Genomic DNA, 15868 nt, shown 5'->3' with positions numbered 1-15868 from the left:
CACAGACACGTGGGCAGATTGATTGGACTCTGGTGACAAATAGAGACAGGAAGGACAAAACAAACTATGGAGTGAATTAATTGGAAATCTTCCCTTTCAGCAGATAACACAACTTCCCCCTAGCCTGTTAGGCTAGGATATTTTTCATCAAGGAATAGTAAGGCTACATTTTTATGATTTTCATACACTAATAATTATGGAGTGCATACCTTCTATATCAATGTTCTGGTCAGGAATCTCCAGTTCAATAATATTCATGTTGGATTCTTTCCAAGAACCACTGAACATACTAGAAAAGTAGCCAGACTAGAAAAAAAAAGTCAATAATTAGCTAGTAGATTTGTCATTACCTAGTATTTTTCTCATTTCTAACTCCGAGCAGCTACCTAATCAAAACTAATCTAACATACCACTTCAAGAGAAAAAGAACATCAAAACAACTACAAGAGAAAACAAATTAAAATATGGTCATTATGGAGTAGAGTGAACTAACAACATGTTCATCTTGACACTGTTGCCAAACTAAACCAGATTCTTAACTACTGTCAGAGTTCCAAACTTGCATCACCATGGAACTGGTCAGCTTCTCACCGGTCAGTACACCACAGATTTCTCACAAGCAACAGCACACGCAGTGGGTGTATGACTCTGTATTCAGGAGAGCTGAGGAAACAAGGCCTCCTCAAACTACTAACTTCTCCCTGTGGTCTCACAGCAATTAAGGATCCCGAATACTCCCAGATCGGACCAGAAAGAATATATCCCACAGAAATCCATGACCCACTATTTATTTTTATGTGACCACAATTGTTTCTGAATTCCGACATGGGTAAAGTCTACCGTTACCTACCAGATCTATTCCTCATTAGATTAATTAGCACTGTAGTTCTTTAGAACAGATGAAATATTAACTAATTATAAGTTCCATTCCACATTAAAAATATATAAATAATTAAAATAGAGGAAAATAGAACATATTCCTCAGCATTTGTGCTCATTTGTTTGCATCTGTGGCTCAGGACGGCCGACACTAAATCACGCTCCAGTGCCTCAGCTCCGCATAGGCTCACACTCTTTAATCCCCTGCAGGTCGCTTGTCATGCCTAGTATAGTGTAAATGTTTATATATATATAATCACTGCTTTTTAGGGGGTAACAAAAGCTTTACATGCTCAGTACGGATGCAACTGTCTTTTGTTACACCCGAGGCCAGCTGTTTACTATGCCCATAACAAGAACACAGACGATGGTTTCTGTCTGAAGGTGCTTCATGAATCATGAGACTTGAATGATAACTAATCTGGTTTCACAGAGGCCACCTCACTTTTAGGTCAGTAAGAGATCTAAAGGGATTCAAAAGACAGATATAGTAAAGACTGGTATTTTGATGTATACCCTAATTATATTCTTTGGGATTTAAAAGGATCTCATCTTTCCTTCCTTTCTTAAATTATTCTGAACTATATTCTTCAAAACAAAGTAAACTTGTTCAAAATTAATTTTAAAAGTTTTGATTAAAGTCGGGTGGTGGTGGTGCATGCCTTTAATCCTAGCACTTGGAAAGCAGTCTGTGGGTTCTACAGATCGAGTTCCAGAACAGCCAGGGTTGTTACACAGAGAAACCCTGCCTCAAAAAACAGCACACCAGATAAATGGCATTACCACTTGCAGGTTCTGTTTTTAACACCACTAGATTTTCTAGTGTGCATTAACTTCCCATTCAATTTCTATAAAGAGCAACATTTCAGAGAAATGTATTCTAATTGTTATAAAATAAATTTAATAACCTTAACCTGAATGTTACAGGTTTTCTCCCCAATTCTTCCATTTTTCAGCAAAAGGCACTAAAACAAATTTATTTTTAAAAGATTTATTTATTTATTATGTATACAATATTCTGCCTCCATGTATGCTTGCATACTAGAAGAGGGCATCTCATTGTAGATGGTTGTGAGCAGCCATGCGGGTGCTAGGAATCTAACTCAGAACCTCTGAAAGAGCAGTCAGTTCTCTTAGCCTCTGAGTCATCTCTCCATCCCTAAAACAAACTTTTTGACAACAAAGAGGCAACAGTCAGCTTTCACCTGCAGGGACCACCATCTTTCCAGCAGATACTTCACTAGGGGAGAGCTCACTATGAAACTTAACCAAACAGCAGAGAGAACACACCCCAGAGAGCCCAAGCTTCTCCAAGCAGCTCCCCAGTGCCTGATGTTTTTTTCCATCAGGGAAATACTCACTTGACATAAATAGATTTTGTGTAAGCTCCACTCTTCACCTAGAGCACAGATCTTAATGTCACTGTTCTCACCATTCAAAAACAATGTTTGATAGATGTACTTAGACGTGCTCTTTAGCTTTTTCCTGTTAAGAAAACACAAAATTATATAAGCAAACAGCTCAGTGGTAGACCACTAGCATCACTAGGCTCTGTCCTGTACCAGCACGTTAAAACAGGCAACATTTCACTGATTTCCATATACCATTAAGTCTCCTTTTGTCCCACTTATGTAAGATTCAACTTACCCACAGTATGAACGAGGTGGAAGAGGCATGTCAACAGAGGCTTCAACAGAGGCTACAATGGGTGCTCTTACTAACAGCAGACAGGTAAAGCAGGAGAGAGATATCTCCAGCTACTCTTTATAAATTGTTGGTTCTAAACCAATTTAAGCTATTTGCTCAATAAACAAAGGCAGGTGAGCAATCACACTTACTTATTTCTTTATTTAGAAACCAGTGCCAGGGGTGCATGCCTTTAATCCCAGCACTCAAGGAGGGAGAAGAAGGCAGATCTCTGTGACTTTGAGGCCAGCCTGGTCTACAGAGTGAGTTTCAGGATAGCAAGAGCTACATAGAGAAAACCTTGAAAAACAAACAAACCAAACAAGCAAAGAAACTAGTGCTATGGAAGATTCCACACTGCTGCAGTAACTGTTGCTTAACTAGAATCCAGTTGGTAGGGTGCTTGCCTTGAATGTATAAGGCCTGGTTCAATCCTCAGCAACACACACACACACACACACACACACACACACACACACACAAAATTACATTCAAGCTTATTTCAGCTCCAAACTAAACTAATTAAAACTAATTTTAAACTCACGGTTTTCCCCACAAGACAAATAAATTTTTTGCAACCCTATATCAAAGCTTTTTAAAACTATGCTCAAAGGATAAGCGTATTAGGGGCCACTAGTAAGGGCAGGGCCATAAAATATGGACACCCTGTAACCCCACCCAGAGCATCACCGACTGTATCTGAAAATATATTAGACTTCTGCACAAGACTTATTTTAGTAGAAGAACTGAGTTTTATAAGTTTGGCAACCACGGTGTTGCAGACTTAGCTCAGTTGGTAGAGTGCTTGCACAGCATGCACAAGGCCTTTGGGTTCAATCCCCACCACAGTATACACCAGATACAGCGGACCAAGTCTGTACTCCCAGCACTGGGGAGGTATAAGAAAAACAACAGGAGTTCAAGGCCATATTTTGGTCAATAGTGAGTTCAAGGTTAGCCTAGACTACACGGAAACCCTGCTTCAAAAAAAAAAAAAAAAAAAAAAGTTCGCAATCTCTGCTCCAGATGATCCAGTAAGAGAATGGGGGAGTGATCCAGTTTTAAAATACATAATTTTAAAAGATGTTATTTATTTACATATGTGTCTGTGCATCTGTATACACGCATGCACATGTGTAGGTGCACATGTCTGTGAAATGAAGAGGTCACAGGAAGGCGGTAGAAGTCCTTCTTTATCACTCTCCCTGCTTTTTTGTTTGTTTGTTTTTTGAGACAGAGTTTTCCTGTGTAGTCCTGGCTGTCCTAGAACTCGCTCTGGAGACCAAGCTGGCCTCCTACTTGGAGATTCACCTGCCTCTGCCTCCTGAGTGCTGGGATTAAAGGTGTGTACCACTACTGCCCAGCTCTACCTGTTCCTTTAAGGCAGGTTCTCTCCCTGAACCGGGAGCTTATATTTTCTGATTAATTGAAAAACAGAAAGCACCCAAGATCCTCCAGTCCATGGCTCCCTCCTGCCATCCCCCAGAGCTGGGGTTGCAGGTATGCACAGCACAGCTGGTTACATGGGTGCTGGGTTCATATATGAACCCCACTTTTCACGATAATGGAACAAGTGCTCTTAACTGCAGAGTCATCTCCAGCCCAAGCTAACCTATCCTAAAATTTCTGATGACTTCTGATAGCTTTCCTAGTAGTTTAAATTTTTTAAAATCTCTGGGCCTGATGCATGGCTCTGTGGTTAAGAGCACTGTACTGTGGTTTGATTTTCAGCAACTACATGTCTGTTCCCAATAGTCTGTAACTCCAGTCCCAGGGGATCTGGTGACCTCTTCTGGTCTCTGAAGGTACTACTGCATGCACAAGGTTCCTGCAAAGCACCCATACATATAAAGATAACCACCACTACACAGAAATCAAATAATTGCTGAGTGTGGTAGTTCTAATTGTTAACTTGACACGATCTAGATCCACCCAAGAATAAAATCTCAAGGAGAGATTTGTCTGAGGGTTATCTGAAGTTAATTAAGGTGGAAAGACCAATATTTTGTGTGGGACCATTCCCTAAAAAGATTTCTAAACTGGGTAAGCATGGAGGAAGCAGAGAATGCATTGTGTTGATTCACTGTTCTTTGCTCTTGACTCTGCACACAATGTGCCAGCTGCTTCCAGTTCCTGCCACCTGGATTTCCCTGCAATGATGGACTGTAAGATGAAACTGTCAGCTAAATAAATTTCTTCCCCAAACTGTTTCGTCAGGGTGTTTTACCACAACAACAGGAAAATAACTGGGTGTGGTAGTGCATACCCATAACCTCAATGCTCCTAAGACAGCAGATCAAGAGTTCAAAGTCAGTCTAAACAGCAAGTCTGAATGAGACCCTGTCATGAAACAAAACAAGAGGAAATCACTGCTTCACCTGCGTCTGGAATCAGCATTGCATTAACAGGGTTCTCTAGATCTTACACACACACACACACACACACACACACACACACACACACACCCCACACACACTTACAAGGGTGATTTATCAGAACAGTTTTTAGGCTGTGGTCTAGCTAATCTACCAACAGAAGGGCCAAAAATTCAGTAATGGTTCAGCTCCTGAGAATGCCAAAAAGGTGTGGCCCAGAGGAAAGATGTAAAGGTATATCACACTACCTCAAAAGATCAAGATTAAATCAAGATTAAAAGTGAGTCTTCCCACTTCAAATGATTTAATTAAGAAAAAACACCTCACAGGTGTTCCCAGCCCCTTAGGTTTTAGTTAATTCGAGATGTAGTTGAGTTGACAACTAAGAATAGTCTTTCAATATCAATCAAGCAATCACAAAAATGCCCCATATGCTTCAAGAAATGTTTCAGACTTCCTCACATAACACTAGGCTGTCAAGCTGACATCTGAAACTAAGTGGAAACATAAAAGTCAAGGAAAAGAGCGAGCAAAAGTCCCAAAGGAAACTCACAACACAGGGAAACAGGAATTTTTAAAAATATATATTCGTATGCCTGTAATTCTCAAATGACTGTGCTTATAAAACGATAGTGGGTGCAATAGCGGAGAACTGCTCAGAACAAGAAAGAGATATCTAAAGACAAGCATGTGAGTCTGGGTTGTCAGGATTCAGCAATTCCCACGCTGCCAAAAGACTCACAATTAGAAGCATTCATTATATTCTAAAATACCAGAGAAAATACTTTCAAAAGTTCAGAGGAGAAAAAATACGGTCAACTAAAAAGAAAACAGAATTAGACTAGGGTCAAATCTTCATCTATGCTTAGGCCAGAAGGCAAAGACAGTATCATATCATCAAAGGCTCTGCGGGTAAAGATACCTGTTGCCAAGTCTAAGGACTCAAGTTTGATGCCTGGAACCTTCATGTGAAATAGGAGAGTCAATTTCCCGTCCTCTGACCTCTACACGGGAATGTGTATGCACATGTAGACACACACCAAATAAAAATACAGTAATTGTTTCAGCCAGGCTGTGGTGGCACACACCTTTAATCCCAGCACTTGGGAGACAGAAGCAGGAGGATCTCCGTTGAGTTTGAGGCCAGCCTGGTCTACAGAGCAAGGTACAGGACAGGATCCAAAGCTACACAGAGAAACCCTGTCTTGAAAAACAAACAAACAAAACAAACAAAAACCTCACAACAACAACAAAATATTTTTTTTTTAAAGAAGACTTATCTAGAACACAACTTCTGCACCTAAGGTTCAGGGGTCACAGGGGAGAATGGGAAGAAAGATTGTAAGAGCCAGAGGAACGGTAAATTTGCTGAGATTTTTGTGTCCTAGAAATATCAAAGAAGCTTCAAAGAGAGACAGACACCTCACCAACATAGCTGCCTAAACAAGACCTGAAAAGGACGACACCAACAGACACACTAGCCTGGAAGAGGGACCTGTCATTGAGCCTCAGCTCTAGATGAAGAGCTACAGGCAACTAGGAAATCTGAGAGCTGGAGAAATACTGTCTTCCCCGGGAAGGGTCCTTGAATTGATTATCCAATACTAGTGGTCAGCCCCCAAATCACACTCATAAAAGCAACATTATACAGACTCAACAGGCTGCATTATATATTTGGAGAATATAGAGGTCATGTATTTGAGGGAGAGCAAGAGTAGGTGGATACAGCAGAAAGGTTAAAGGGAAGAAGGAAAATGATGTAATTATATTTTAATTTCAAAAATAAAAGCTATAAAAAGAGTAGATGTTTAAAGATATGAAAAGTCATATAAAGTACCATAATCAGTCAGAGGGAAAATAAACAGAAACTAAATTTACATTTATATAAGCAAAAATAATCACCTTTCTCCACTCTTTCATGAGAAAATATCTGAAGACGTAGTTCACTGAAATGACAAAGCTGGGGGGAGGGTGCACACTTTTTTAATCCCAGCACTTGGGAGGTAGAGAAGTGCAGACATCTGTGAGTTCAAGGCCAGCCTGTTCTACAAAGCGAGTTTCAGGACAGACTCCAAAGCTATGGAGAAACCCTGTCTTGAAAACCAAAACTTAAAAAAAAAAAGAAAGAAAAGAAAAGAGAAGAAAAGAAAGAAAGGAGAAAGAAAGGGGGAGAAGCTACTGAACTACTGAAAACCCTCCAGTTATCCTAATTAGAAGCAGGCAGACTCAGACTGGAGGAAAGAGTAGGCCCTTGTAGGCGGTCTAGGTTTCAAAGATGGGTTCCATGCCAGAGTACCTCAAAAGAGTGAGAAAAATCTCAAAATACAATAAAAGGATAGTATTACTTTATGCAGCGAGAAACTCTAGGACAACAAGAAACTTTTAAAAAGGGGCCAGGCCAGGCATGGTGGCACTGACTTCAACCCCAGAATCAGGCAGGGGATCAGTGGTAGTAAGATCTCTGTGACTCCCAGGCCAGCCAGAGATACACAGTGAGACATCGAAGGGGTAGGAGTGGGGTGAGATGGCTCAGCAGATAAAGGCCTTGTCCATCAGACCCGAAGACTGGACTTCGAGCCCTAAAATCCACATGGTGAAAGGAGAAAATAGACCCCCTCAAGCTGTCTTCTGATCTCTGCACATGCACTGTAGCAATATCTTCCTCACAAATAAATGTAGAAATTTATGTAAATAAAATACAAACAGATTCAGCCCAGCTGGAAGCACTTGACAGGAGGTAAGAAAAGACCCCAGAGGCTAGGCATGTAGCTCAAAGGACAGAGTGCTTGCCTACCATCCATGAAGTCCTGGGCTCAATCCCAACACGGATCAGTGAATGCATTCCAAAAGGTGAAAGTTTAGTCTAACCATGAGGTTAGCAAATGCTTCCCCTGACATAGGCCCAAAAAGTGTGCTCTGTAAGCCTTGTCCACAGCCTGCTATCAGCGACTGACTTTCACACAGCCAGAATACACACTGCTCACTAGATTTCCATTTTTTACAAATAACCTGTGAAAATGATGCAGAAAATCTGCTGCAGAACAGTGTGAATGTTAGCACTGTGTTCAGGTAAAAGACAGGCAGTTAGCAGAAGGGTTAGTTGAGGGGTGGGCACAGGAGCTGATGCTTTTCACAAGCAGTGCTGTTGAGGTGGGCAAGCACAACGGACAACCTGACAAGGAATCAGAATCAGCAACCCAAATTATGGAGCCAAGAATTTTCTTACACCTTCAGCTCTGCAGTCAGACATCTACTAGACACACACATTCTGAATTCTGACACGCTTTTCTTTCTGTTTGAAACAGGGTCTCACAACATAACCTAGGTTGTCCTTGAACCTTGAGTCTCCTGTCCCAGCCTTCTGAGTACTGAGATTTTAGGTATGTGTCCTGTACTTTTTTTTTTTAAAAAAAAGATCTTTTCTTCTTATATTTTGTCTTTAATAGTTAATTTCCTATTCTTTGTTAGTAAGACTTATATTAAAATTTCCTTTTTCAGATTAGTTTCACTTCTTTAAAATGGGCTCTGTCATATATTTCAACAATTACATTAAACATACATGGTCTACAAACTAATCAAAAGGCATAGACTGTCTTACCAGATTTTTTTTTAAAAAAAGCAAGATTCAATTATATGCTGTATACATACTTACCTTAAATATATATACACACAAACGGGCTGGAAAGTGCTTTTCAAGCACAAAGACCTGAGTTGAATAGGGGGTAAGCAGGGATGGGGGTGAGGGTGGGGGTGAAGAACTGCCAGCATCTGTAATCCTAATGGGGTAGGGGGAAACAGGCAAATCCTTGGACCTTGCTGGCTGGCTAGATTAGCAATCAACGACCCTCCACTTTAGTGAAGAGACCCTGCCTCAAAAAGGTAAGGTGGAGAGCAATATTGAAAGACCCAATGTTGAACTCTGGCCTCCATATGCAGGCACATCTGTGTATGCATTTGTGAAAAGATGCTGCCGGGGAAATAGTTTGTCAGTAGAGAGTTTAGCTAGAATGGATAAGGCCCTGGGTTATGGGAGGGGATGTCTGATGGGGTGGTTGGTTGATGAGATGTGGGATATAGGTTAGAAAAGGATGGAGCAGGTACACCAATTACCAAAAGGAAGTGGAAGTGGCTAAGTCACTAAGGCTAAATAAAGGACGCACATCTTATGATGTAAGGGTCAGTTCATCAAAGAGTTCTAATACTGAGTGCATAAAAGGCAGGCACTGTGGGCCTGGAGAGGTGACTCAGGAGTGAATAGCACATATTGCTCTTATTCAGGATCCAAGTACAATTCCCAGCATCCATATTGGGGCTCACAACATCCCTGTAACTCTAGTCCCAGGGAATTCACCACCCTGGACACCTGGACTCTGCAGGAATGTGCACAAACCCACATACAGATATACACATAAATATATGTGTATTAAAAATAAATCTTAAAAACAAATCCAGGTACCTCATTTGTGCTCATTCTTAGTTCTGGATACTCGAGCGCTCTCAACACTCCCCAGTCCCTTCTTCCTCTCCCTTCTCTCCAGGGTCACCATATACAGCCCAGGAAGGTCTTGAACTCACTCTTTGGCCCAGGCTGGCCTCCAACTTAAGATCCTCCTTTCTCGGCCACCAGAGTTTTAACATATGACAGGCTTGTGCCACTTTGCTGGGCTAAATCTGTGCAACTTTATGAGGTGGAAATAATATTTCCATTTTTCTGTACATCCACTTTGTAAGTACATTCACACATAAACCTTAATGACAGGGTTTTATATCAATCTGGTTTTTACCTATGATATTTATATGTTAGCTCTGCCACTGAGCCACATCTCCAGCACCTAGACTTTTTTGTCAACTAAAATGCAATGCATGTGTAGCAAAATACTGAGCATATAAGTTTTTAAAAACTTCATTTAAAAATTACATCTGTGAGATTCTAACAATGACCTTAAAAGAGAAAAAAGAGCAAATATATTCTTTATATGAAAATACATTCTGGTGTAAGCCACATTTACTTCACAAAGTTTTTTTTTCTTTCAATTCTTCCCTCAAAAATCTTAGGCAACCTACCCAGATCAGAGCCTACCTCAAGAAGCCGACTCTGACAAGCCTTTATTCTTAATTCAGGGGAACGTACAGTACTGCCAGTCTTCACGTGTGCAATAACTGGTCCGCCAAGTGGACACAGAGAGGTGTCCATGCCAGGCAAGTTTTCCTGTGGCTACCCACTCAGAAAGCAAAGGCCCACTAGCGATGTTCGCCCGATGCTCTGGCTAGTCCTTGCAGTCCCAGGTTGAGGCTCTGACATTCAGGAAGATTCTGGGTAAAGCGCTGAACCCTAGGCTCTTCAGCTCCCACACCGACCCCAGGTTTGTCTGCAGACGTCCAGTTCCCACACTGACCCCAGGTCTGTCTGCAAACGCCTACATCCTGCACTGACCCCAGGTCTGTTGCAAATGGTCTGTCTGCAAACGCCCACATCCCGGACTGACCTCAAGTCTGTCTGCAAACGTCCAGCTCCCGCACTGACCCCAGGTCTGTCTGCAAACGTCCAGCTCCCGCACTGACACCAGGTCTGGCTGCAAACGTCCAGTTCCAGCACTGACACCAGGTCCGTCTGCAAACGTCCAACTCACGCACTGACACCAGGTCTGGCTGCAAACGTCCAGCTCCCGCACTGACACCAGGTCTGGCTGCAAACGTCCAGCACCCCAGGTCTGTCTGCAGACGTCCAGCTCCCGCACTGACCCCAGGTCTGTCTGCAAACGTCCAACTCCGGCACTGACACCAGGTCTGTCTGCAAAGGTCCGCCTACCGCGGACTGACCCTAGTTCTGTCTGCAGACTTCCAGCTTCCGCACTGACCCCAGGTCTGTCTGCAAACGTCCGCCTCCCGCGGACTGACCCCAGTTCCGTCTGCAGACGTCCAGCTCCTGCACTAACCCCAGTTTGCCCAGCACGCGCCAGCTCCCGCACTGATCTCGGATCTGCCCCTCACGAGCTCAGCTCCTACACAGACCCTCCCCGCGCGGACGACCTGCACTCTCCCGTCAAGGGCACCGGCTGCCGGTAGCTCGGTACCTGCGCGGCGTGTTTAGCAGCCGCTGCTGCTCGTCGCCCTCGTCCTCGTCCTCGTCCTCGTCTGTCTCGGAGTCGGGGTGGCAGTAGCAGAATGCACCGCTGCTGCGCTTGCGCTTGCGGCCTCCCGGACAGTAACAGAAGCCCTGGGCCGCATCCTCGCCCGCGTCTGACCCGCGGGACGCGCCCCCAGAACCGTACGTGGGTTCGGGCTGCTCAGCGCGCCCCGCGGGCCGCAGCACCCGGCTGCTCAGCGCGCCCATGGCTCCGGCGCCTAGGGAGCGCCGAGGGGCCGCCCCGCCATGCCTGACGCCCCACCGCCTACTCGGCAGCCGCCTCGCGCACAGCCCCAACCGTCGCCGAGAACGCAGTCATCATCTCCATCCTCCGCCCCGCCCGACGCGCCACAGCCGCCGGCTCCGCAAGACCTCGCCCCCCTCGTTCTCGCAACAAAGCGAGCGCCGCAGAGCGCATGCGTGTGGCGAGCCCCCGGAAGGGGTGGGACCTGCCCGGCAAGGTTGCGCATGCGCGTGCGTCAGACACGCCCCCGCCGAGCACAGCCCAGGTGAGGACAAATCTTCAGTGCTTCCGGCATTAACACAGGGGCGTGGGTGCTGAGTGCTTGTGCACGACGGGTTTAGGGACCCCTGTCGTTGATTCTTCCCGCGAGCTTCCTCGAGCCCGGGGTCTTCTCCAGCACTGTGCAGTCAGTTTGTGGACGGACTTGTTATTATGGCCTTTGCTTCCTCTTCTGGGCTCTGGGACCATAGTGTCCTGGCTAGACGGCCTTTACCCCGCGTTGTTGACAGGTGTCAATCTGGAACCACAACCAGCCTCCAGTTCCTGACTCCTTTCTTCTGCCTTGTTTCGATTTGGTTATTTTATTGTGTCAGGGTCTTGTATTACATGCTGACCTTCGACTCTATAGAATGATCTTGAACTTCTGATCTCCCGTGTCCACTTCTCGAATGCTGGGATTTTCAGCACGTGCAACATTGGCAGCCTATTTAATTGCTGGGTGACTTTCGTGAATTACCAATTCAGCTACATCGATTTTCATTCTTTCTTTTTCCTTTTTAAAGGAAGGGTCTCACTCTGAAGCTCAAGCTGGCCTGGAACTTCAGCAGTCCTGCCTCAGCCCCTGAGTGCTGGGAGTTGAGGCATGAGCTACCACGCCGGCCTTCTTTACTTTCCAAAGTAAAATTTCATAATGAAATGTTTTAAATAGAGCAATACAAATAATTGCGGACCCACTATGGGCTTGGACTTTTATCACACTTACTTTGATTTGCTCTCCTTCCCCCTTCAGCTTGATTGGAATATAATGGATAATGATAAGAAAATGAGAAACCCCCTTGTGTACCCCCCTCTGCTTACATCCTTGCCTCTGCATGCTTTTTCTGTGCATGTCTTTACACGCCACTCAGACGCTCTTTTCTGCAGCACATTCAGACATGTAATTTAAATGGAATCAGACTTTCCCAAACCTATGATTCAGAACCTTTCTCCTCTCTTAAAACTATACTTTGGATTAAATCTTTAGTTATGGTTACCACTCATGGTAAGACCCATGATTTTCCTACTTCCTTGCCAAGGGGCTTCAGTTATTTCGTCTTTAATGCTCCTTTAGAACAGACATGAACATTATCCATAAAAGCTTCATCAAGCAGATCCCTGGAAACATATTTTCTGGGAAAATTTCAACTTTCTGAGCTCTTGCCAAATTCTTCCTAGAACTGACCGCATCAATGCGCCATCTGCACTCCATTTTGGCCGTGCGTGTACTTTTTCAGGCCACCGAGGCCTTGCGTTTGTTTATCCCTGAGGAATTGTGAGGACCCTTAGCTGAGGCAGGCTGAGGTAAACGTTGAAGGAAGAGAAGGGTGGCTGCAAAGGAATAGACTGGCATACGCGTAATACAAAACTGTAGCTCCTTTAGCTAATCACGGACACAAGAATTGTGATTTTCTACCTTCCCTCTGAATTTACACCTAAAGCAAGAAAAACTCAGCCCACTGAAAGTACTCAGTCACAAAACACTGTCCCAACCTCTGAAATGTTTAAAATTCTAGCTAAGATGTCATTTAAAGGTAAAACATCTACTAAAATTAAAACATCTTTAATTTAATAATTAAATTAAATTATTAATAACCTCATAATGCTTCCAAAAGGTAATGAAGTTGGAGTAGAGATTCCACAGTTCTGAGGCGGTAGCGTTGATTCCCGAATCTGTGTTAACTGGAATGACTGGTCACATAAGCATGTTGTCTATGGTTCCCACATCAAAGTGTAGGCCCCATTGCAGCAGGAACAAAGGGATGTGTGTTCTTTGTGCACCTGTAACTTTTGTCCTTTGTGGTGCTAAGAAAAGCAAAGCAAGGGATGACTCTATCCCACTGATCTACACTTCTGACCGTGTATGTAACATTTACTATAAATGCTCCACTGAGAGGGGCAGAGTGTCACTCATTTTCAGAGAGTAAGCTACCATGATATTTAATATCATTGAGTGGTGTTTGGCATACATAAATGCCAAAGATTTTGTTGGTTTTGTTTGTTTTGCAACTTTGTTTTCGTGTGAGGAGTGCCATTCCTTGTTCTCCCCACCATGTGGGTTCTGGGGATTGAACTCAGGGTGTCAGTCTTGGATTTTCAGGCTTGGCAGCAAAGGCCTTTACCTACCGAACCTTCTCAGTGTTATCTTATTATTTATTTGGGTGTGTGTGTTCTCGAGAGTGCCTGCATGTGCCCATGTGGAAACCAGAAGACAATATCAGTGTCATACTCTCTACATCCTCCTTCTCCTCCTCCTCATCTTCATCATCAGAGACAGGGTCTTCCACTGAACCTGAAGTTCATTGGTTCAGCTATAAGGGCTGGCTATGAGCCCCTGGGATCCGTTCATCTGCACATCCCAGTTTTGGGGTTACAGGCATACACTCACTGACTCTGCCTGGCTTTCACACTGGTGACAGGGATCCAAACACGACTCCTCGTGCTTGAGCGGCAAGCGTATTACTCTCTGGCCATCTCCCCAGACCTTGTTTTGCTTTTTTGAGGCAGGGACTCGTGTGCTCAGGCTGGCCTCACACTGGCTATGTGGCCAGGGAGGGTTCTGATCCTCCTGCCTCCACCTCTCAGTGTAAACACAGGTCTTATAGAAGCAGGCTAATATACGATTAATGTGTTATTCTTTTATGTTGATGTTTAGTATCACGATTCTTTCAAAATAGTTCCTACCATCGCTCAGGAAGAAAAACATCTCAGACATGGAAAAATCAAACAGAAAGAATACACATCCCTTTAAAGTCATTGTTTTTTAATTAAAAATTTCTCAGGTTGTATACAAACCAAACTTCATGATTACATGCAAGCACCAGATCTGAATGATTGCAAGATCAAAAAGGCACAGTGGGAATCAAATCAACAATCTAAAGAGATTATTTTTAGCCGAAGAAAAAAATTCCCGTAGGTTAGCCACAACCCAAAGCATTGTGAACCAGAACCTCATCTGAGCCTTGCTCTTTCCCATCACCTTTGAGCAAGGTTGGGACAGTAGCCCTAAGACTGTGGAATGCCTGGTGTGAGTGATGACCAGACTCCTGGGCTCCGCTTAGCCACTCTTGAGATTGAAGTTGTTTGCGGAGTTGGTGACTTTGCTACATTTCTTGGGGAGAAGGTGGTCTCAGTGCAAGGGGACATGAAGCCTGTGACACCAAACACAGTACTTAGCAGCTAACATGATGGATACAGTCAAAGAAAGGAGGCTCATGGGAACTTCAATCCACAGCTGTGCAAAATAGGAAATCGGGTGAAAATGATCAGTAACAGATGCCCAGGCTCCCACATGAAGAAATGACTGGCTGCCCAGGGAAGAGAACACTTCTGTCCTGTAAAATTCTTACTGAAAAGAAAATCCAAAAGAAATTAGTGCATTCAATCTCCGCAAAACACAAATGAGGAAATAACCTGTTACAGACATGGAGAACATTTTAACTTCTAATTCTAAATCTCCATTTAGGTCTTAAAAGCGCTGAAAGTACAGGTTTAAGGCATCAAAATGACTAATTATAGACGATAATAACACAGTCTAGATCATAGGAGGCAACTGGAGGCGTTTTAATTGGAAATAAGCATTTGAGATAATGTTAATAGCAGTGCAGAAAGATGAAGTTTAAAAAAATCAGCGTTAATAAGCCTTCTGTCCTGGATCTTGTTTTAATCATCTCCCCCGCAGAGAATGAGGAGAACCTTCCTGTAGTCTCCGGAAGTGTCGCCCTGGGAGAAAGGAGAACACAGTTACCAGCAGTTACGTGGTTCTTAGCCCGCTACACAGTTCAAAATCACCCATGTTCATTTTTCAAGCATTGCTAGATTTTTCTCAGGTACTCAAAGTTGTTTATTTGTTTGTTTGTTTTTAATTACAAAAGTAACACTTGGGCCTGGAGAGATGGCTCATACACTAAGGGCACCCTTGCTCTCACAGAGAACCTGAGTTTGGTTCTTGGTGCTCTCAGTTGTCTACAGCTACAGGTCTGGGGGAATCTGGCACCTTCTTCTAGTCTCCTTCTGCACTGTGCACATGAGGTACTGCACACATGAGGCACATACAAACATACATATACACACACGCTTACATACAGATACACAAATATACATAAATAATAATCTTTTTAAAGTAATACTTGTTTTGTGTTAAAAAAAATACTTAAAAGAAGAGCATAGGAGCTGGGTGGCGGTGGCGCATACCTTTAATCCCAGGACTGGAGGCAGAGGCAGGTGGATCTCTGTGAGTCTGAGGCCAGTCTGGTCTACAAGAGCTAGTTCCAGGGCAATTAGGGCTGTGACACCAAGAAA

The 15868-nt window shown here is 43.7% G+C and overlaps 2 protein-coding genes across 2 annotated transcripts in view; both read right to left on the bottom strand.

Annotated features, from left to right (window-relative positions):
- Gmcl1 (germ cell-less 1, spermatogenesis associated) overlaps positions 1 to 11452 on the bottom strand; it is a 39472-nt gene extending 28020 nt beyond the window's left edge. The window contains exons 1-3 of the mRNA XM_085690632.2: positions 11015 to 11452; positions 2241 to 2364; positions 210 to 306 (exon numbers count right to left, since the gene is read on the bottom strand). Of these exons, the coding sequence (XP_085546758.2) occupies positions 210 to 306; positions 2241 to 2364; positions 11015 to 11274 (481 nt within the window). The 5' untranslated portion in view covers positions 11275 to 11452. The remainder of the gene's footprint in view (positions 1 to 209; positions 307 to 2240; positions 2365 to 11014) is intronic.
- A 2861-nt stretch (positions 11453 to 14313) lies between these two features.
- The window catches only part of Anxa4 (annexin A4), a 52127-nt gene continuing 50572 nt past the window's right edge, over positions 14314 to 15868 (bottom strand). Inside the window, exon 13 of the mRNA XM_048416517.3 lies at positions 14314 to 15289. Within this exon, the coding sequence (XP_048272474.1) occupies positions 15230 to 15289 (60 nt within the window). The 3' untranslated portion in view covers positions 14314 to 15229. The remainder of the gene's footprint in view (positions 15290 to 15868) is intronic.

Source organism: Myodes glareolus, chromosome 6, assembly GCF_982192425.1.
Source record: "Myodes glareolus chromosome 6, mMyoGla1.1, whole genome shotgun sequence".
Taxonomy (NCBI): domain Eukaryota; kingdom Metazoa; phylum Chordata; class Mammalia; order Rodentia; family Cricetidae; genus Myodes; species Myodes glareolus.
This window is presented reverse-complemented; position numbering and strand designations above follow the sequence as displayed.